This window comes from Corapipo altera, unplaced genomic scaffold (genome assembly GCF_003945725.1).
Source record: "Corapipo altera isolate COAL_440 unplaced genomic scaffold, ASM394572v1 1b, whole genome shotgun sequence".
Taxonomy (NCBI): Eukaryota; Metazoa; Chordata; class Aves; order Passeriformes; family Pipridae; genus Corapipo; species Corapipo altera.
The window spans coordinates 7,833,136-7,856,127 of record NW_020884881.1 but is presented as its reverse complement, the minus strand read 5'-3'; the positions used below and the strand labels follow the sequence as shown (position 1 = coordinate 7,856,127).

Sequence of the window (22,992 nt, the reverse complement as noted above, 5' to 3'; positions counted from 1 at the left end):
GTGCCAGTAACACATCAGCTTGCCAATTCAGAGCATGCCAGGGTGACCAGTAGCATGTGTCTGTCACAGTACCTTGCCTGTGATACCTGTTTTAGCCTTCTCATCAGTGAAACACCATGGCTTGGGGACATGGTATGGACAAACCATCAAGACAGTTACAGTGAAGGACTCTGGTCCAATCACCAGATGAAATTTTTGCTCATGTGGGAGTTTGGGGTAGGAAGGCAAAGGGAGAGACCAGAGTCATGGCAGGTTGGCCAGTGTATCCTGATGTGGCACTTACTCTGAGTCTGAGGTGTCAGCATGTCCTGTTCCCACGTGGAGGTTCATGGCCATACCATTGAGCTGGTCTCGAGACTGCTCCCTCCGAGCATTTTTCACTGTCACACCCGAGTCTGAAGGAGAGCGGACCCCGTCATTTGTCCCCAGGGAAGTAGTCCTGGATGAGATCGTGGTCTGATTGTAATCCGACAGCTTTTCCCGCAAACGATTCTTCAAATTCTTATCCACCAGTGGGGGAGGGTAGGTAACTTTATTTTTCAAGATGCCTGTTATGGAAAAGAGGGAATAATGAAAATTTTTACCACGTATCAGTAATTTCATTTATCAAGCTGAGCACAACCAAGAATTAACATTTTATATTTCTTACTAAGATTCCTAATTTGTCACTTTACTCCTAACCCAGAAGATTAGACTTCAGCAACTACTTACTATCTTTCCATGGCATACCTGGTAAGAATCATAGAATCAGATGGGTTGGAAAGGACCTCTGAGATCATCAAGTCCAACCCTTGATCCACTACCACCACAGTTGCTAGACCATGGCACTAAGTGACAGGTCCAGCCTCATCTTAAAAACCTCCAGGGACGGAGAATCCACCACTTCCCTGGGCAGCCCATTCCAATGGCTGATTACCCTCTCTGTAAAGAATTTCTTTCTAATGTCTAACCTAAACGTCCCCTGGCGCAGCTTAAGACTGTGCCCTCTTGTCCTACTGCTGGTTGCCTGGGAGAAGAGACCAACCCCCACCTGCCTACAACCTCCTCTCAGGGAGTTGTAGAGAGTGATGAGGTCTCCCCTGAGCCTTCTCTTCTCAAGGCTAAACAACCCCAGCTCCCTCAGCCTCTCCTCATAGGACTTGTGCTCCAGTCCCTTCACCAGCCTTGTTGCTCTTCTCTGGACCTGCTCCAGCACCTCAACATCTTTCCTAAACTGAGGGGCCCAGAACTGGACACAGTACTCCAGGTGAGGCCTCACCAGCGCTGAGTACAGGGGCAGAATCACTTCCCTGGTCCTGCTGGCCACACTCTTCCTGATCCAGGCCAGGATGCCATTGGCCTTCTTGGCCACCTGGGCACACTGCTGGCTCATGTTCAGCCTCCTGTCAATCAGCACTCCCAGGTCCCTTTCTGCCTGGCTGCTCTCCAGCCACTCTGTCCCCAGCCTGTAGCGCTGCAGGGGGTTGTTGTGACCAAAATGCAGGACCCAGCACTTGGCCTTGTTGAACCTCATCCCGCTGGAACCAGCCCAACTCTCCAGCCTATCCAGGTCCCTCTGCAGAGCCCTCCTGCCTTCCAGCAGGTTGACACTCCCTCCCAACTTGGTGTCGTCTGCGAATTTGCTAATGATGGACTCAGTGTTACACAGGTTGGAGCCATTTGGAAAGTATTCTTCCCTGACAGAGCTACCTTATGAACTAATTAATGCTCATCAACTCCCTGGTCTCCCAGTCCGACTGTGAAGCTAGTTTGGCTGCGCTACCTTTCCTCTGCTCCGGCTGCTGGTTATTTTGGTGGGACAGAGGTCTGTTCTCCTTCTGCTGCCCTTCATTCTCCTTGTCCTGTGGTGTTTCGTTGTTATGGTTCACCTGGTTTTCCCTGTGAAGCTCTACGTTGACCTTGGTCTCTACTTTGAGTTTCGGCTTCCCGCCGGGGTCCTCGCCATCACTGGCTGTTACGCATTCTGTGGGCCAATAGGGTTTCACATGATTGGGGAGGGTATCAACTGCAATGCAAAAAAACACTAGCTCGAAAAACACTTTTGATATGTTCTCTCAACCGCTTTCTGACCAGTCCCATTCCCCGTAGCAGGGTAGGAGCCGTGTGTCAAACCAGAGCAATCCTTCAGATGGTCCTTGCTGGACTGCACTGCCCTCAGGGTGCATTAAACCTCTGAAAACACACCGGGTAGCATGGTAGGATGTCCAAACCCTTCCCAGAGCAAGGTTGCTCGCTCCATTATGGAGAAACATGAGGCAAACTCGCCCTCTCATCTCTCCAGGGTTAGAGATCCCTCCTTGGGAAGGCTGGTTTCCTAAGGCTAGGGGGCACCCAAGGCACCTTGTGCTGTACCTGTGCAGAGCCTCAGCACACAGCCTGGATATTTGTCATTCAAAGCTGCCTTTCATTAGGACAGGACCGACTATGCTTAGAAATGCCTGAATCCTGTCACATGATCTCCAACTCTTTAGGTCCAGGGCCTCCCCAACACCACTGAACACACATGCCTGTATTGCATGAGGACAGGCAGGTATTTCCTACCCCTGCCCTCAAAACAAGCAGCTTCTTTCTCCTCTTCTTCATATAAGATTTTGCTGGCTGGATACTGCCATGTCCAAGGGCTGTGCGGACCTGTCTGCAAAGCCCACTCTGCCTGAGGACACTCAGCATTCAATACTCAGTTACCCCTGTGAACAAGCCTTTGGGAAGAAGAAAGGTCTCTAACATGGAAACAACAAGGATCTCTGCTGCAGCAAGGCACAGAGGTAGAGATACTGCTTCAGCTCTATGGTAGTCTGGCAAATTTGTCCTATCTAATCTAAAGCTATTTTATAGCATCACCGCTTTCCCCTCACATGGGGAGTACCTTTGGGTGTGCTGTGGAGTGGGCCACGTTCATTATTTTTGGAAGTAGATGTGTTCCACTTTTTCTCTGTCTCAAGTCCATCTTCCTCGCTGTCTGATGAATGGGAGGAGGCATAAGAGCTGCTGTGTTCATCGAGGGACAGTTCACTGTCGGAGTCTGAATCGTGGTCTACAAATGCAGAAAGGGGAAACGCAGTGATGAAAGTGTGAACAGGAGTTGAACAAATCTATCTGACAAATGCACAAGGAGAAAGAAAAGACAGGCATCTGTTTCAGACCATGCCAGGGATGAGCTCTTACTTCCATAAGTATATATAGGATTAATTCAGAAGGACTGCAGCATCCACCTAAGTAATCATGAGAAGCACAACCACTCGGCTCAGCTAGCTGGCAGGACCTTTTATGTGTACAGGAGGTGCAGAGCAGAGTGGGGACACATTTTTCTCAATATGCAGAACAGTAACTCTACAGGATCTATCAACACGACATACAGGCAAACAAAAGTACTTAGAAATATCAAGAATTTGAAATGCACTTAATTTAAAAACAGCTACAAGCCAACAAAATTTAATGGCAAGACCAAAATGAAAGGAAGTCAGACAAGAGGCACTCCTCATTTTCTTGTACAAACCACAGACCAGTGAAGGAGGATATTGCCTCAAGCTCTCAAATATTAGAAGTTCTCCAACTAAAAATCAAGAGCAATGGGACGTAATTTGTGAGAAAGAAAGAGGATGCCATAAACTGTCAACAGCTGTGACAGCTATCAGATGAAAACTGAACCATCACAAGAAGCAGATGTATGATATTTCCATTCCAGAATTCCTTGTAAGGTAGCCATTGCATAGCTTGTTACGCCAAGATCATAACGAGAATGAGACACATCCAAGTCAGACTATTGTTACAGAAGACTTTGAAGAAAATGCTGAGAAGGAGAAGGTACACAAATGGGTCAAAGCTTTAAGAAGTAATTCTTACCATTGGATTTTGATGGATTCCTATGAAAAATGGAGGAATCTGCTTCAGTCTGACCCGCCCTTGCTTGACTTGAGGATCCACTGAGTTTATGAGCAGCCTCATCCCTTTGAGAAGAAAAACAGAGGACAACTTTCTTGGTCACTTTACTGTTCTTAACAACAAGGCAGACATGCAGATGAGATTTGTCTGGTCAAATGCGGACAGCTGCAGTAGATGCCAGCCTCTGCCTGACTGCCCACGTGTCACCTTGCAGCAAGACAGAGGCTACCCTAATGCAGCTGCCTGCCTTCGGCCACATGAATCACATTCCAAAAAAGCCAAAGTTAATGAGCTAAACTGCACTCCTTGAGACACGTCTGAATTTTAAGAGGCAAGCAGCACGGTCTAACTATTATGTTAACCACTGCGCTGTTGGAACTCGGCACCGAAGATGAAACAGAAAATGCACAAAAGAAAATGACAGTCACACAAAACAGAACTGTTAAGACATAAACCAAGTAGCATTTGAACCACATTTCTGGTTTCCACAAGAGCAATGAAAAGGGAAAGGCAAGCACCTGGAAGCCATGCACCTGCCACCTGATTACCTGAGAATATAAGCAAGGTAGCTATTGTGGCTCTTGGCTGACCTGACGGTGCTTTCTAGGGAGACAGTGGATTCCCCAATAGTTGTGCGATACATATTTGGCTCTTCTATATATGTGTTGTTACAGTTCAGAGATCGCTGAAGGAAAAAAAAAAAGACATAAAGCAATAGTGAATGATCCCTCCAGAAGCTCACATTACCCACAAATGCATAAAGTTTCAAAGGAACCAAATGGTTTTTGTTGCTGAGGAAATGAATTATTTTCTTTCAAAAGTTTTAATTAAACTAGTAAAAACTTTTGAGAGAGGCCATCAGTAATCTCTGTACAAGTCACTGAAAGCAATCAAACAGTTCACCTTATTACAGACAAGCCACCTATAAGTTTATTTTAGGTAACTTCTACCAGCAAGAGGATGTGTTTTTTTCCCCGAGATTTTTTCTTACAGTTAATAATGTAGCTCTTGTTGCAGTAGAATCATCTGGAAGAGGTTTCTTTCCAGTTAAAGTGTTCTTCAAGTGCTTTCTGACTTCTTTGTTGAATACGCAGTGGAAGAAGAAAATGAACAGCCCCTGGATAATTGTAGAGAAATAAAGAATAAATGTAAATGATTCACTACTATCAAACTAAAAATATGGATATTAGAGAACAGCCGTTTTGAAATAACCCCTGAATTCTAGTTCGTAGTCCATGATTCTGTATTTCAAAAGCAGTAACTATTTTTTGACTGAAATGACAATGATTGATCTCCCAGGAATCCTTCATCATTTGCTTACAAGTTCAAATGTGCATAAAAAGCCTGGTAAAATATACATAAAGATGTGTCTCTCCAGGATTTACACAGCAGAGCTTGATTTGGGAAGAAACTTTCTTCTCAAAATATCCAATGCCAACCTCAGTGTGTCACTGGAAGACATTGCAGGGAGTTTGAACTTGAGATTCTGGAGATTTTACACAGATGACGAGACAAAATGAATAGCAGCACATGAAAAAGATGGTAGCCTTTAGTGAAAACCTCTGGAAATGGGGAACTTCTGTGAAAGGTGCCCTTAATACTGTTGGCTAAGAGAACTTCAGAAAGCCTTGAGAGATGTGAAGAGATACTGGCGGCAGAGAGGTCCCAACTTCTGCAGCCTAAGTTCCTTGGTTAAGCAATACCTCCCAATGGAAAAACCACTAAAACCCCCAAGGCTGGGCAGTTGTTGGCTCCCAGGAACACACATTAACAGCTTTCACTGGGAGCAGGGGGAACACACGTGTTTGCCTTCAGATCTATTTGCTCTGAGGGAATTAATGCAGCTGCCAAATTGTTATCAACTTTGGTTGGACATACAGGATAGAAAAGCCAATCCTCATGAAGTTGCAGCTGTACCAACATCACAAGAAGTCTGAATTTCATGACTTCAGCCAAAGCAATTGACTTAGAGTAACTTTAAACTTCAAGCTCACTTTCTAAACATTCAATCAACTGTGATCTTAACTGGCACTAGCACTTGGGGATTATTCATTAATAAAATTCACATAAATGTCTCTTTAAAATACAAGTTCAAAGAAGACAATGATGTGAAATGCCACATACCACTGTGCTTCTCTGCGCAAGTTTGGAGAATTCCAGCTGCTGACCTTCCTCCCTCTCATGAAGTTTAAATTTAATTTTATTTTATTTTAGACTCATGGAAGCCTGGTTTTACAGCCTGAGTAGGTGCATTTGTTTCAGAGCACACCAGCTGCAGTGGCAAAATAACCTTGATCCAGACTGGCCTAGCTGCTGTGCTTCCAGGGCATTGACAGTCATCTCCAAAGGAGACCCATGCGATTTCTTTTTCTCTTTGGCTGCAGTTTATGGTTGTTGTGCTGCAGCTGACAAGACTGTCCTGCTAGCAGTAGCTGTTTTAATACTGCAGGCACTTGCTAGGACAGCTACTGCCATCTTTGGTCACATTCAAATTGTGACCAACATGAAGCTTCATGATTATTTCCATGTGAGGTCTCCTACAAATAACTATTTTCTGCATCTTTAGTCAACAGGTGTGCAAAAACTAGGACAGGCAACCCAGTAAAATCCTAATACAAGGAACTGGACTTGAAAATCATTATTTGACTCATTTCTTTTAACAGTAACTTAATTTGTGAAAGCCTTGAACTTGTAGTCATCCACTCTGGCTGAAATAAAACAGTCTCTGGTTTGCGGTAGCAACAGAACAACTGTTAACAATAAGCACATAGAAGACAGTAACAAAGACTTTTTCTATAGAAAGACAGAGGTATAATTGCCTACTGTTATTTATCTGAAACAGGTTACTATAGTAGTGCACTTACCTTTAGAATGACTAAATGTGAGAGATGCAATTACTTAAAGTTCTGGTTTTGGTGAAAAGAGCCCTCTCTGAGAAAAGAGAGCACAAAAGGTGCTTGGGCTTTCTGTTTTTCTTAAACTGGCTCATGTTGAGCAGGTTTTTGGAGGTCTGGGTGCAGCAGTGCACTCATGAAGGTGTGCCACAAAAAAAATGCCACCCAACTTACCTGCAGGCAGCTGAAAATGGCAAAGAGATAGTGAAATGTCATGACGTCGCTGTTGACCGCCATCAGCCCCAGCAGCCATGTGGCACTGATAAGCAGCAGAAGCAGGAATGCTGTTCGCAGCACAGAGCTATAAAGCAAACACAGATGGACACTTGCAGTGTGTTGAGATACAAGAAAATAGCCCAGCTTCTCCCCAGGGATGGTGGGGGAGTCCAATGACTTGGCAACAGGAAAGGCCCTTTGGGAAAATTAGAGCAGTGTTCACCATCTCCCAGTTCCCAGCTCTCTCATGGCACTACCCTATGAATTAGCATATTCAGGTAAAAAAGGGTGATCTCTTTCCAAGTACCTTTCCAAGATTTTCTTCAAACAAACCAGATTGTTTGTAAAGCCATGCTGTTTAGCCTTGTTGACTCCAAGGAAGAGATCTCGGCAGTAAATGGCCATCTCCATCTCATTTCTTTTTGTCAAGTTCACTCTCACATACCTTCTCAACATTACTGCCCAAGGTTTTGGATCAAGGGCACTCAGGTGAATTTTCACAGATACTTTCAAAAGACTGACACAATTCTAGTGCCAAAGTTTTATATTATGAGTAAAATTGCTACCATTAAGTAGCAACTATACTCCATTGGTTTAGGGAGATTTGGACCTCATCCTCAGCCCCAAGCCGCTATTAGGATTAAATTTCAGAGAACCACAAAGCCTACAGCTCTAGGTACACTGGGACCAGAACAGGCAGGCCAAGGAGAGCATGGCACTGCACCAACACTGCTCCTTCCACACTTTTATTAACTGGGCCCATGTTGCTGGGGAACTCCCCCTCAGATTCTAGTGTTCATTATGTTTAGAGTTAGAGTTAGTGTTAGACCTCAGAGAACCACAAGGCCTACAGCTCCAGGGACACTGGGGCTGGAAAAGGCATGCAAATGTGTACACAGCACCTTACAGCCAGGGCTGAAAAAAGAACTAGAAGCAGCCTTTTGAAATCTCACACTTTATTTGGAAAAAAAAAAGGCGGGGGGTTGTCTTGCCACTAATCACATTTGAGTTCACAGGTAAATTCTGAGCTTTGGGCAAAACAGATGTTAATGGGAACAGGAGCTCAGGAGGGCAGCAGGTTGCAGCTAGTGAGGCTTCCTGCTCATCTCAAGGGGAGTGGGATGCAGAGAGGCTGGCCCTCAGCACTGGAACTTCAGTGGATCTCTGCCATGACATAGCTGGTAACCCAGACATATGACAGGGGAGATCTTTCTGAGCCACGGGTAAGTACAGGAAGACCCAGAACTCTGTCTACCTGGGCATGCCATGGGCAGAAGTGAAGTGACAGTGCAGTAGGGAGCATGACAAAAGACATGGAAGGACTGTAATGATACCATCTGGAGATCAGATTTTTCCCTTCTCTTCCCTTCTTCTGCCTACACTTGGTGCTGCAGAGCACCATGGTGGAGATTTTACAGGGCCTTCAAGGGAATCCCATGAGTAGGTGCTGGTGAAGCAGCTCCAATTGCCTCTATTAACACTGTCTCCCCCAAAAACCTCTATTTCCCACTCCAAAACTTGCTTTTATGCAATTCTGTTGCTTTAATATTTCTGGCCAGAACTTTTTCTACAGGTTTTTGAACTCAAACTTACACAACTCCAGTTTTTTCAAATGAACGTTGTCTTCGTCTGCACGATGCTTTCATTGCTAGTATAAAGATGACAGTGTTTATCTGAAAGGAAAATTGAAATAACAGCATGGATTCTTTCTGTACGTTTGTTAGACCCCTATTTTCAAAAACAATGCAATTTTTATCCTAAAATGGTTTGTGGTGCCAAGAATATTTTCCCTTCAGCTTAAATTCTCTAAATTACAAGATTCTCCTTGTTTCAAAGTAACATAGTCAAGGACAACCTAGGACTTGATCTGGATGAAATTTAGTAAGACAGCCCTATGCAAGGATGCTTGAGTGAAAGATAAAAACTCAAGAAATGCTGTCCTTGTCCAGACCAGATTCCAATCAACCCAGCATCTTATTTCAGTTGGGTCAAATCAGACTTTAAGAATATTTTCTAACAGAGAAAATGTACAGTGGTAATTCCCCTGAAAAATCCTCCAGTCTCCACTGATTTCCACAGCTGGGATGTACGAGGTTGGTGGTTTATTTGTACTTATTTACTCGTAGTGAATATCAATGCTGAGAATTTGTCCCATCAATCACTTTCAAAAACTGTGCAGAGTTTTACTACCACCTGTTTCCAGGAGTTTCTTACTTAACGCACCATGGAGAAATGATGCAGCTTGTCCTGCTTGTTCTGAATCTGCCACCTCCTGCTAGTGCTTGTGTTGGAAAAGACTCTGAATGGTTGGGTCCATAGTAATTTTCTCCAGACCAATACACTGTTACAGGGTCCTCCTTCCCCCCTTCTCTGTAGCCTTCTCTTTTCTAGGCTTAAAGCTCTTAGTCCACTTAGTTGGTCCTCCAGTAGGGGCTGTCCCATGTCTCTAATGAGTCGGGATCCTAACCTACACTGCTTCCAGGTCTACTTCACATTATTTGAGATGAGGAGACCAGAACTGCATTTGGCATCCAAGACAAGAATGTTTATCTTCTGGTGTTACTTTAAGGGAGAAGTTTTAAGGGAGAAGTTAAACACCAGCTCATTCTTTTAAATTCCTGAAATTGAAAATATTTAATATTCCTTTAGGACTTCTGGTTGAAGTGACTTGTTATACCTCATTTTGTTGATTTGTTTTATAAGCTCATAGACAAACCCTTCTAACGTGGAACAAAGCAAATGGGAAAAAATAAATAGTTTTCTGGCCATACAGCCATTGCTCCACAAGCAATCTTTGTACTGGCAGGCAGACCTCTGACTTCTAGGAGCTTAGCTCATGTCCTGTCTCTTTAAACAAAAGACACAAGCTCCAGTACATCTGCTTCAAATGTAAAGAACACAGCTACTTTGCCTTATGACTATTGTTTGACAAAACATAAAAGAAAAGGTAGCAGAAAAGAAGAGACAGCTCTGGATGCCACCTTCACCCTACTTACAATGACAACCATTATGATGGGTCCAGCGAAACTCCAGATAAGGGTGTCATGAACAGACAACCAGCAGAAATCAGGGTTCCCATAGCCTTGTGGATCCAGACCAACAGCAAGCCCTGGGTCAGAAAATGGGGGGAAAAAAGTACATCAGAAAGGTGGTGCTTATAACCAAGAATATTTTCAAATAAACAAAATGATCATGGCAAAACTAGGCATATTTTCAAAGAAACAAAATTATTGTGGAAAAATTTGTTCAATAGGACAGTCTGGGAAGGCAAAATCAAGGCAAATAATAAAATTAATTAACTAAATATTAAACTTTTATGCTGCTTACTCCATATCAAATGATACTATGAGTTTTGCCTACTAGAACAAAGTTCAGCTGCATAAAAATGACAACAAATGCAAGTCCCAAATTAATTCTGTTTCAGCACAGTTTTATAGCCATACTCACACAATATGAGCCTTGAGGGTGAATGACATGTTGAGGAATTTCAATAAGCCTGTGCAGCAGAATGACATGAATCATAACTGAGTAGATGTCTATGTTATGAAAAAAAAGTGCATTCTTAACTGCTGTGAGTTTGCTGTCACTAAAATAACACCAGAGACAAAGGAATCTGGGAACACGTGGGAGTTAACTGCTTGAGCTCAGGTGTGATTCATTTTGAACTGCCATTCCAGGTACTTCACCTTGCTTTCAGCACTGTTTGAAATGGAGTTTGCTAACCCCCCAAGGCAACTGAGTTAAAACCACACCTTTTATTGTTTTGTTTTTCAAAACCTGGACAATTCCAAGGGATTCTATGAATCCAACTTTCACCTGCTGATTTACAGTGCTGCCTGATTTGGTGACCTACACCTCCCCCATATGGTGATGAAATGGGACTGCTGCCTTTGACCTGCAAAATCATACAACCATATAAATGTTTAGGTTGGAAAAGACCTCTAAGATAAGGTCTGCCCTGAGCCTCCTTTTCCCCAGCCTAAACAACCTCAGCTGCTCCTCACAAGAGCTGTGCTCTGAACCACTCACGAGCTCCCTTGTCCTTCTCTGGACTCACTCCAGCACCTCAAAGTCTTTCTTGGAGTGAGGGGCCCAGAACTGAACAGAGAATTTGAGGTGTGGCCTCAGCAGTGCCAAGTACAGGGGAATGATCACAACATCCTTGTAGTGCTCCTAAGTTGCCTTCCCCTTCTTCCGTTTTTCCCCCAAGTCCCAGCAAAAGCTCCCTGTTCAGCCAGGATGGCCTTCCTCACTGGCTTGTCTTTTGCCACATGAGGATGGCCTGCTCCTGCACCTTTAAGATTTCCTGCTTGAGGAATGTCCAGCCTTCCTGGACTACTCTGCCCTTCATGACTGCTTCCCAAGGGACTCTGTGAGTCAGGCCCCCAAAGAGGCCAAAGTCAGCCCTCTGGAAGTGCAAGGTGGAAGTTCTGCTGAATCCCGCCCTTGCTTCTATGAGAGTTGAAAACTCTGTCATTTTGTGATCACTGTGCCCATGATGGACTTCAACCATCACATCACCCACCAGTCCTTCTATGTTCACAAAGAACAGGACCAGTAGGGATTTCTCCCTGGTTGGCTTGCTCATTAGCTGCATTAGGAAGTTCTTTTCCACACACTTCAGCAACCTCCTGGACTCTTTTCTCTGCTGTATTGTATTTCCAGCAGACATCTGCTAAGTTTAAGTTCCCCACAAGAACAAGGTCTAGTGATGGTGAGACTTCTTCCAGCTGCTTATAGAATACTTCCTCTGCCTCTTCATCCTGGTTGGACGGTCTATAACAGATTCACACCACGGTATCTGCCTTGTAGTCCTTCCCACTGATTCTTACTCATTAACACTCAACTCTTTTGTCACCAACATCAAGCTCTAGTCTGCTGCCACATGGATCTCCATTCCCTACCTTCATTGAGTTGGCAGACGAAAGGACCTCACTAGCACACCAGCCCTCAAATACTGGCATGATGCCCTCAGGCTCACCTTTAGTGAGCCTGGTTTTATCCCTTTCTCCCTTCAAATCTAGTTTAAATCTCTTTTAATGAGGCTTACTAGCTCCTGTGCAAAGATCTTTTTCCCATTTTGAGACAGGTGTACCCTGTCTGCAGAGGTCTTCAAGACACAGAAACTGATCCCTGTGAGGCCTGTGGCCAATGACATATGGCAAGTGGCTGCAGCATGTTGTCTGGGCACTGGGGGCACCTACTGCGTTGAGCGTATGTCCTGAATCAAGAGGCAGTCAGGGCTGACAGCAGTGCTGTTCTCCACAAGGAGGATTCACGTGCATTAATAATAGTCTTTTTTTGAATTGAAGCCTGCGTGCTTTGATGAAAAGACACTGAAAAAGGGAGAGGTGGCTGTGTTTCACTCTTGCTGCATAAAGCTAGCCCACGGCCAATATTCACATCTGGTACGGGCCTATGGTCTATGAAAACTAAACTGGCTATTTGGCAAAGCAGTGGATATTGGATCTGTTTTCACTGAAATGTGGAATAAGATAGGACCGGTCTCCATCCCTGCTCCCATTGGCCCTTCCACCACCCCCTTCAGCAGTTGCCATCCAGAAAGAATTAGCCATAAATGATTAAGTATTTTATACAGATGTAATTCTATGGATACAGTCTGTTTCCCAGGACTGGATTTCCCCATTAATGGGACTTTAAACTACAGTTTGACTCTGGCTCTAAGAGTAATTGGCAGACAGCAAAATTTTTCACTCTCAAAATCCTACCTTAAAGTTCCCTAATAAATGGGGCAAATTGCAGTCTTCGGGTACATGGTTCAAATTTTACTGCAGTCAACAACATGTGAAATAACACTTTATTCAAAGGCAGAAATAAGCCAAAACAATGTCATACAGCGAAACATTTTGGTACATCAATTAAATGCTGCTGCCTGGCTGTCCTTAGCAGATTGATATCTCACTGATGTTTGCAGGAACTGGGGCTGGTCTCCTATGATCAAGAGTCCCATGGGGACCAGCACCCATCCTGTGGGGAGGTGCTGCTAGAGGGACATGTTTCAACCCTTCTGAGCTCCTGTGGGCTTAGCAGCCATGTGTGACTCAGGCAACTGTGGGTCAGCCTCACCTCTCTTCTGACTCACTGCTTTGCCTAGGATTTGAAAAGTGCCACTTTCAGAGAGATATTGGTTTTAGGGCTAAGTAAGAACCAGTTTTAACATAAGCACTGCAGTTTCCATGGCAAAGCAGTTACTGCACACATATGTCAACCGGTTAGTGTGCTGCCACGAAGATGGGCAGAACTGGGGGGTCTTGCTGGGTGCCAAATACAGCCCTTTGCTCCCAAGGCAAGGAAGTCATAAAATCTCTCTCCTAGATGGATCAAACTACACTTTAAAATGAGCAAACTTAAAGCAAATTTAAAATGTTCCAATATTGCTCCCCATGGAGGAATATTCCAGATCCACACTTTTTTGATGGCTGTAAGTTTTCTCCCAACTTCTATTCTACTTTCATTCATGGCAATTTGCATTTCAATGCTGTGATTAAATGTGGTTCTTCCCTGTTGGAGTGTTCCCTATGAAAAGATTTTACTAAGTTTTACCCTCCTTTAAAGGTCAAAGTTCCCTTCTGCAAGGAGCCTGGTCCCATCACAGATGCCATAGGACCACTATGTCCCAGCTCGAAATGAATGCCAGTTTGAGCGTAAAAACCAGAAAAAATAAATAAACAAAACAGATAATAAAATGTACAAAAAACCACTGCTACTGTAGGTTCTTTTTTTTTCTTTAACTCAATATAGCTATGATAAAGATGAAATGGTATTTACCTTTCAAATACAGAAAAAAAGTCCTCTGCATGTCCCAAGACTAAAATTCCTTCACATATCTAGACTATTCCACTATTAAGGAAAATACACAATTCTTCTCTCATAAAGTAATTTAAATCACGTTTAAGATTTGTGTTATGAAGCTGGAACCTTTTTACTGTTTAGAAATTAAAATTTATAAAGAAGTTTATTTAAAATAGGTACAGTAACAAAGTTATCCAGAGGCAAGAAATCCCACAATGTGTTATTTATGATGAAATAATTTTCAGATGATTTATAAGCCTGGAAGGGCAAACTAAAGGCTTAGTTTTCTCTTTATCCTTCATTTCAGAAAATCCTCTGACTTCCTCAGTAACAGGGATCTGACTTTTCATTTAAATGGAACTGCAAATTCAGTAGATTCAGAGATTAAATTACAGGACACAACCTGGAATCATAACTCATACTTTTAAAAGTGCAAAATAGTTCTATATCACAGAGAGCAATATCTAAGTAGAAAAATGTAAAAATTGTATGCTTGTGATATTTAGATTGCATAAGACTGTTGTTGAGAAGTTTTGAATTAATTTGAATTTCAGGATAGAAACCAAACCTGAAACAGAAAATCCTTCTGACAAAATTCTTCTGAAATGCAAATAGTTTTTGTTACTTAATGATTCTTCTTTTCCACAACAAATGATGCTGCACAATATCTGATGACACTTCAGTGTTTCAGAATATACTGCAGTAGTCCTGTATGTACTGATAAAAGTCACATAGGTCTGAAATGTTTCAGAAGTTCAAGGACAATTCCTATTTAAAATGTTCGGGATACGTCTAGAGTGGTGGAGCCTTCTGGGCTGCGCTTTCTACTGTTTTTCAGATAAATTGATAAAAGCAGAAATTACTTAGGCATAGGAAGAGATGGAAAAACTTACCAGCTCTCTGGAGAGAGAATTAATCTGCACCAGCCTACGCTGTGTTTTGGTATTACACTTCCTTAAATCACACAGAAAAAACCCCCCCTAATATGTATTTTTTAAGTCTAATTTGTTCCACAGTATTTTTGCAAGTGTATATGACTGATAGCTATTTGTTTGATTTCAAAGACATCTAAACTTCTGCCATTGCTGATAGTATGTTATTATCCGTAAAACTAAACGTAATTGGATAAAAGTTGACTGTCTGCCCGTGATCCAATTTCCCATATGGCAACAGATACATAATGAAATAGTTGAACCAAAAAAACCTACTCCAACTGTTCCGTGAAGCACACTTCCTGAGGAGCTGTCTTCCTGAATTAACACAACACCGTGTGCTTGGGGTAGCACTGGAAATGTCTGATGGCAAAAATAGGCATGGTGAAGGCGGAGACGGATGTGCTCCTGTGGATCACCCTGGATTGGTTTAAAAGATTACTGCCTTCAGTTTTTCATTACTTTTCCTCAACTGGAACTTATAGCCTTTGTGTCTGAAATGTTGTAAAAGGCTGCTTGAGTATTCCCAGCTTGGTTTTATGCCAAATAAAATGGAACTGCTGAAATCCCTTCAGGGAGCATTTACTGCTGTTTGAGGGTAGGCAGTGGGAATGTCCAGTGATGGGCAGTAATGTCCTGTGGACAGCATTGCTTCTGAAGCCACTTTAGCTACCTCCCTGAGAAACCACGTGTCCGTATCTGAAGTTACCAGCACAGGGAAGAAAAATTGCTGAAAGCTACCAGCAAAGTTGTTAGAATAAAAATACCATTATTTCTAAGTATTGTTATCAAGTCCTGATTTAACCAGGGTGCATATATGTTTATGTTACTGCATAACCATCAGTATCATTTCAACTGGGGCAACAGACATTTGGCACACAGATCTGCCAAATTCAGGCTTACTTCTGCTAGACGTGACTTGTTGCACTGATTCAGACAAACACCCATAACTGTCTTGGATGGAGTAACTTCCCTGGGTTTATCCTGTAAAGATGGCAGGGAAACAAAACTGTTTTAGCATGGTTGAGGGTACCTGTTATGATGGCAGGAATGCCCCAACCAACTACGTAGTAGAACCGCATGTGCCCGAAGTTGATGTTCCTCACTTCAGTCAGCATCCGGTAGATGTGAAGCTGCTCCACAAACATCCATGCAAAGGTGCTCATGTAGAAATAGTGCAGGAGGATGGCAATCACAGTACACACGAACTGTAGAAGAGAAAGGGCAGGGAAATTAGAGTTGCTCTTCTGAATCACAACCTGGTGAGTCACCGGTTCCCCTGTGCAGCTAATGGCAAGTGTAATAAAAAGATTCTGGCAGAACAAATATACTGCCATTAATTATGTTTTTCAGAGTTTAAGAAAAGCTATTCATACTGTGAAGCCTTTTTTTTTTTTAAAGTAAATAAATTATGTCACCTGAGGCTGGTTCAGCTTCAACCTATCAACCCAACACACTTTCAGTTACTGCACTTGCTCTCCATATTCTGTGGCTAATTTCATTGCTCATGAGTGCTGCAAAGGTGAGGATTTGAGCCATTCTGACAGGATTCCTTCTGCCTGCAGGAGGGGCAGGGCTGGGAGAGCTCCTGGCTCTTTCTTCTGGTGCAGAGTATGAGGTGAGGATGCTCCCCTGGAGGCTGCAGACTCTCTGCCCTGCCTGGTGTAGGAGTCTCACCTGCACAATGCCACTACAGCGAATTCAACCATGGCATGTTTAACTGCATCAGCTAAACCAGTCTCACTGTTAAATCAATAAATTACTCCTGAGAACAGCCACCCTCAGCCCTGCACTGACTCAGTGCCTCCCACTGCCATATCAAGGGCAATTCTATGGGTTTTTCTCATACTACTTTCCTTTCAAGAGAGAAAGATCTCTGTCCAAGCAAGTATGCTATTTTGGTACAGTTTTGTTTTGTTTTAAAGTAGACTATGTTTTTTGTTTTATTAGTAGATCAAAAAGCACAAAGCAAGTCTTCTTTTATTTGGCAGAGGTGGAGAGGAGGTGTGAGAAGATCTTAGGCTTTCAGTTTAGGACCTGTCCCTGAGAAAGTCTTTCTTTCTCAGGAAAACTTTAGTTCTGGGGACAGAAATCCATGAAGCTTCAGGCAAGGAAAAGTGAATGTGCTGAACGTGAGCAATGGATTATCTGTAGAAGAAATCCACCCTTTCTTTGAGGAAATTTCTCATCAGTGAAATGAAATGTCAGAAATAGGCAAAATTTGACAGGACCTTATAATCCAGCATAAGATCAGCAGACTGTTTTGTCCCTATGTGTCTGTGTCACAGGTCTGAAAAAATCTCTTCCATCTACATCTGCTCTTCTGGGACTCTTTTTAAAAAAAAATACTGAGAAGTAAAAGCAGGGATGCATCCATGGGGTAAGGCAGTGGCCATTGCTTTTGTCCTTGCAGCTCCGCCCTTCACTGATGAACCCTGCAGACCTTGCACATCTATACTTCAACAAGTCATGGAGGATGCCTGGCCATTATCACCAGATTAAAAGATGTAGCCAAAAGTAGATCATCACCTATCTTGCAGACCAATCTTTCACCTAACGTCAAAATCAGAATATTTGACTACAAAGTGGGAGAGTGGCTTCTAGGCTCTACCTGGCTTGAGCAGGGGAGTTAACCTTCTTCTCATTCACCACAGAAAACCACCCTAACCACCAGGCTGTAGGATAACCTGGGTCCAGAAATGCTTGGCTCTACCCTCTGTTTGAGGCTGTGCTACTTGCAGTCAAGCACAGAAGCCATGAGGACAAAGAGAAAGCAGGGTAGTGCTGGCTGGGTAGTTCACGTCTTCAGCTATGAACACAAGGACCTGGAACTTCCAGTCCTAGGTTTGGTCTTGTTTTCTTATCCTACATCAGTAGCACAAAGTGCACCACTAAGCTCTGCCAGGCTGAGAACAGCAAAAATAAAGGACCTGCTGAAACCAAAGAGACCAGGTCCTCAGTGCAACTAGGAGTAACAGCTACAATGGGAAAACTGGTAGCTGAACTCATCTTTGTGATCAAATAGCCACCTTGAAACCTCTGACCTTCAAAGACTTGCATTTCTGTAATATCTGCTAACCAGTTTTCTCTCCCAACTTAACAGTTTGACGGGTGAAAACAGGAATGACCACAAGCATACAACACCTGAATTGAAATCTCGCAATTAACTTTCTTCTTTCAGCAGCAAAGCAAAGGATATTGATAAGCTTGAATTAAGAGCACTCTATGTAACCTTTCAATTTTTGTTTAAGAAATTTTACGTTGTGTTTTGGAACCTTCTGTTCCCCTGCAGCACTGACCCTGCTTTCAGACTTTGACATAACTTTTTAGTGGTTTTTCATGGTATAATGCTCAAAAATGTACGTTCCCTGTTTAACTTTGCTGGGCAAAAGAATCATACAAAGACCGCCAACTTTCTGGATTCACTTAATGCATCAGCTTTATTATAACACCAAGTGTTATTGAAAATGTAGCTCACCAAATAAACCATTTTTCTTCCCTCTGTGTAAGCAGTGCTTTTTTTGTTCCTACTCTCACATGCACATTAGTAGAGTGCTGCCCTGAACATTACCTTTTCCAGGTAAGAAAAAAGAAAGCAAATAAATCACTTTCTATCAATAGTCCAGGGAAAGATTAAAACCTCGCCCAGAATGTGACTGTTAATTTACAGAAACCCATAAAAATCAGGCTGGGTGCCAAGCAGTACAGCATTATTTGTGCTCCAGCATTCTTTACCTCTTTATGTTCACCAGTGCATGACTCGTTAGACAACTCTCATTCCATACAGACAGATGAATAATTGTCTCAAGCAGATATGGCTTACAGCCCTCCTACCTTCTCAAATTGACTGGGTAGGCTGTAAGGAGCAGCTTTCTGCTGTAACTTAAAGTCTTTGTAAGTGGGTTAAAAGTTTGGGGTGTTTCACTGAGTCCTGGTAAGAGTACAGGACATGATGACATCATGAGCCCCAAAGCAGGAAAATGAGAAGGATCAAAAGAGAACAATCTCACCAAGTACAGTCATTAGGATTTATGGTATTGATGTAATGAACTGTTTTCCTACTTTTATAAACCTTTGCTTGGTGCCTCATGATACTGTGAAAGAAATCTGGAAATGAGGAGCCATCACTTACTGCATAATTTCTGGCAAAATTCTGTAGGGATGTGGGCTTGGTCCCTGACCCCTTGGTATTCATGTCGGAGAACTGAAAGAGTATAACCTCCTTGCTAGTGAAATGCAGTGAAAAATGAGTGGTGTGCTCAGCAAGGCATGGGAAAGGTCAAGTTACATGAAGTGCTGTGGATCAATTGGCAAGGTGAGCTCCTTTGAACAAAGTTATTTTAATATGCAAACTTGCATATATTAAAACAAAGACAACGTGAGTTCACACATGATATAAGACCATATCCCAGAGGGCAGCTCACTGCAGAAGATCTCCCCATAGCAGCAGATAAGGGACCTGAGCTCCTGGCATAGGGGAATATTGGAATATGGGACTAGAAGTGACACAACCAGCTGGAAAGCTTCATCCAATTTTGCATTCGCAATTTTTCAAAAGCTAAAGTGGGAGAAGAAGCCCAGAAAAAAAAGCAACAGAGTAACCTGAGTCTTCGAGATTGAAGAATTTAAGCAGCTTAATTTTATAAAGTTTTCCAAAAGAAATACTATTAAACAGAGGCTTCCCAGCAAGAAACTTTTATAAGAGTATTCATAAATTTACTAGGAAAAGCTCTTGTCAGCACTCGGTTACTGGAAGCTGAAATTAGTCAAGGTCAGATACTTTCTAAAATGTATGTTATAGTTCAAATGGATATTAGAAGCCAGAGTGACACTTTAGGATTAAGTTATACAGTAAGTGAAACTGTGTGGTCAGGCACCGTGGTGTCTTTACCATGATGGTGACGATGATATTCATTGAATGCAGGTATATTCTTCCACTTCTGCTGCTTGGACAATGTGGAATCAGTAAGATTTTGTTTGTTTTCATCTCAAGATTGTATTTCCCTCTCAAAATTTATATTGAAACATGTACAGTAGTGGATTTCTATATGACAAATTTTCTTCACAGTGTTCAGATCATCCCTACAGTTAACATTTTGAATATTCTTCCTATCTGTTATGGACATGTTTTGATTCCATGTCACCCCCCATCTGCATACTGCCTGTTTGGTACAGGTGACTATGCAGTGCTGGAACCTTTGTCTGCTTGTCTCCTACCTGTCTGCATGGCAGCCATGACTTTTGGGATGGATGTTACTAAGAATTAGCAGCAATACCATGCAAAATGCCATACAGTTGAGATAGCAATGAGGTGCTAAGTACAGAACATACACACTTCATGTATAGTGTATATATCTCAGTCCCTTCATATCTTGTCTTTCTTGACATGCACAAAGCTGGAGGTGCCTGCACTAAGCTTTGTCAACAGATATGATGGGTTGAAGCCAATAATTACTGTGGCTGGAAGGCATAAAGTGAAGCGACAGGTTTCCTACTGAATCTTGGATGTAGCAAGCTGTCCCATGCCTGGCAAGTGGCTTCTCCAGAACAGCCATTGGGTGTGCAACATGCATATTGGCACCTGCCCAGCAACACATAGTTGTCAACCTACCAGTCAACACCAAAAGCCATTTGGGCTTGTAAGGTACCTGTGGCGGGAGAAACTAGAGAGCCTCCTACTGAACAAAGCAAGACAGAAAACACACTGATGGAAAGGAAGGAAGAAATCAGTATTCAGGGTTCAGTTCCTATGATAAGCCTTCAACAGGGCTGCTGTCATATATTCTCTGAAAATAAGATACAGTCCTATCACCTGCCATTGCTATTAATCACATAAACCATACATGAATAGATTAAAAATCTGATTTTTTTCAAATTACTGTTGAAGCCAAAGAGAGTGAAAAAGAAAAGAAAATGAAACAGAAGGGAGCAAGTAAAAGTTGCAATTTAAAACTTGACAACTCTAGCAATAAGCACAGAGTAACTCTTACCGGGTTCTCAGTCTGGTTGATACCAATAAGAAAGACAAGCTCAGAGAAGAAAAGGGCAGCCACCAGGTTTTTGTGGATACTGTGCAAGTTGGAACGTAGTGTGCGGATCAGGACCAGCAGAATGAAGGTGATCAGCAAAGCCGCCAGCGAGATGGATACGGTTGTGTAAGTGACGATCTTCAGAGGAAGCACCTCTCCATTCTGTAGAAAGACAGATTGATAGGCTCTCTTGGAGTTTTTCCTTCCTTTTCCTCCAAACAAATCTACTATTTGGAATGTCAGTGTTTTCATTACTACTGAGCCAACGTATAGATTTACTTTAGGACCAAAAGGAGTAGATGATGCCACCTCTTTAGTCACTCAACATGTGGAGTGTATATGGGCAGCACTGACCAGGTGGGAAGTTCCTTTCAGCAGATCCAATGGCAGGTGCTGTCAAGGACAGGCAAACACACTCCTGACACACTGCATGAGATGGATCTGCTGACAATTGTCTGAGTCACCCTCAAAGCTCAAGCTCTGAATGAAAGCCCTTGAAAACCAAAACGCTCAAAAATCCTGAGTATGATGTCACCCACCTCTCGTTTGGAAATGTCCATCAGGACAGCAAAGCTGGTTATATGGTTGCACTGGCAAGCAATATGGCTCTGGTTTCTTGAAAACAGCTCACATCCTCTGGAGGACCAGGCACCTGTCCCGCTAATCCTATGGGGAAAAAAGATATTTCTGAGAGCCATCCTCTGATCTCCCCTTGCCTCCTGCTGCTACTGCTCTCTGTGGGAGCCTCAGCTATGCAACCAGACAGGACTATAAGTACCAAGATAGAAATATTTATAGCTGTCACCTGCCTGAAAGAGTATAATCAACTTTTAAAATTTGCAGTTGAAGTAGTTTCTGATAAGACAGCTGGCATTCATGGTCAAATTTTGTGGTTTTAGAACAACCTGGTTTGACTTTAAAAGGAAAAAAATTGTAAAAATTTGCTTTTGGATCAGTGACCGCACAAGTAATGTGGGGAGGAGATTGTACAGAAAAAAATGGCTGTAACAAAGGTAGAAATACTAGAACCACAGAGAGATACATGTTTTTGAGCCATCTCTACTTCCCAGATCTAGACACTGCTTGCACAGCTCTTATGGAAATATATTTCAGCAGTAATATGATACCATTATAGTGTTCCTCTGAAAAGTAGACAAGAAAAGGTTAAAACCTTTTCTAATAAATAATACTTCATATTGTGGTAACAATTCTTCCCTGTGCAGTTTTGGTTAACTCCAGTGACTTTGTAAATTATTTTATATCAATATTAATTATTCTATTTTGAATTTAATGAGTAATAAAAATAGTCTTGTAGTTACTGAAAAAGCTTTTAATTAGATAAGACAGGACCTCATTTTCATTCAGCAATTTGTTACACAATTTTAATATCACTTTCTCTTGGAAAGTACTCGCTTTCTAAAATCTCTTTCATTACATGCAGTGTAAGAGCTGCTTTTCAGCTGTGGCTGTAGGAAGACGTAACACAGATAACAATGCCATTGATGTTGCCAGCAAATAGCTAACAGATGAATCACTTTAGAGCTAATGAGTTATTCAAGCCCATACAATGTTTAAAAATTTATGAAAAAGGACTTGCCATTCCCTCATAATCGACAGAATCATCTGTGTATACAAGCAAATACATTTGTCTACTTCACATGCAGGCAAACGGAGTAGTTTATTATTGCAAATACAAGAGATTTGTGTTGCCTCTTCGATCCTTTCAATGACATAATCTCCTGAAGCCCTTGACCTAGGTTAGTTTGCGCTTTTATTTCCAGCACAGGATATTGCCTTGTAATGGATTTTTCCATAGTTTTTGGGTTACTAGGAAACAAGTAACAAGCTATTCCCCTTACCCTGGGCAGACCATGTCATCCTCTCACTATATACTCAAGTTCGTAGCTGGAAATTGCAATATATATGTAATAGTAACAATATTGTGCAAGCATAACATGCAGATCACATGGTTACCTCTCAGCATGTTTTCTTTTGTTTTATCCATGCTCCTGAAATGTCTCCAACAGGACTGTGCTGTTTCCACAATGCCATAAACCCAACAAAACATCAGTACACACTGCTATAGTTATTATAATTTTTCTCATTTTCAAGAAAAATATGTCTTTATGTTGAACTTCACTCAATACAAAAGACTTAAATGAGCCATTTTCAGAGTATTTCATCTTCTTCCTAACACTTGCCTCCTAGAGAGTCAAGTACTCTCTC

At 42.3% G+C, this 22,992-nt stretch overlaps 1 protein-coding gene across 5 annotated transcripts in view; it reads right to left on the bottom strand.

The window, feature by feature from the left end:
• CELSR1 (cadherin EGF LAG seven-pass G-type receptor 1) overlaps window positions 1–22,992 on the bottom strand; it is a 168,441-nt gene that overhangs the window by 3,291 nt on the left and 142,158 nt on the right. For 2 of the 5 annotated variants that reach the window (XM_027639766.1, XM_027639762.1), the window contains exons 23-34: window positions 21,306–21,432; window positions 20,728–20,928; window positions 15,771–15,945; window positions 9,989–10,101; window positions 8,586–8,665; window positions 6,951–7,077; window positions 4,874–4,999; window positions 4,431–4,567; window positions 3,844–3,947; window positions 2,867–3,034; window positions 1,763–2,005; window positions 284–548 (exon numbers count right to left, since the gene is read on the bottom strand). In XM_027639766.1, coding sequence (XP_027495567.1) covers window positions 284–548; window positions 1,763–2,005; window positions 2,867–3,034; window positions 3,844–3,947; window positions 4,431–4,567; window positions 4,874–4,999; window positions 6,951–7,077; window positions 8,586–8,665; window positions 9,989–10,101; window positions 15,771–15,945; window positions 20,728–20,928; window positions 21,306–21,432 — 1,866 coding nt within the window. The remainder of the gene's footprint in view (window positions 1–283; window positions 549–1,762; window positions 2,006–2,866; window positions 3,035–3,843; window positions 3,948–4,430; window positions 4,568–4,873; window positions 5,000–6,950; window positions 7,078–8,585; window positions 8,666–9,988; window positions 10,102–15,770; window positions 15,946–20,727; window positions 20,929–21,305; window positions 21,433–22,992) is intronic. The other 3 variants (XM_027639764.1, XM_027639765.1, XM_027639763.1) reach the window with 2 other exon arrangements.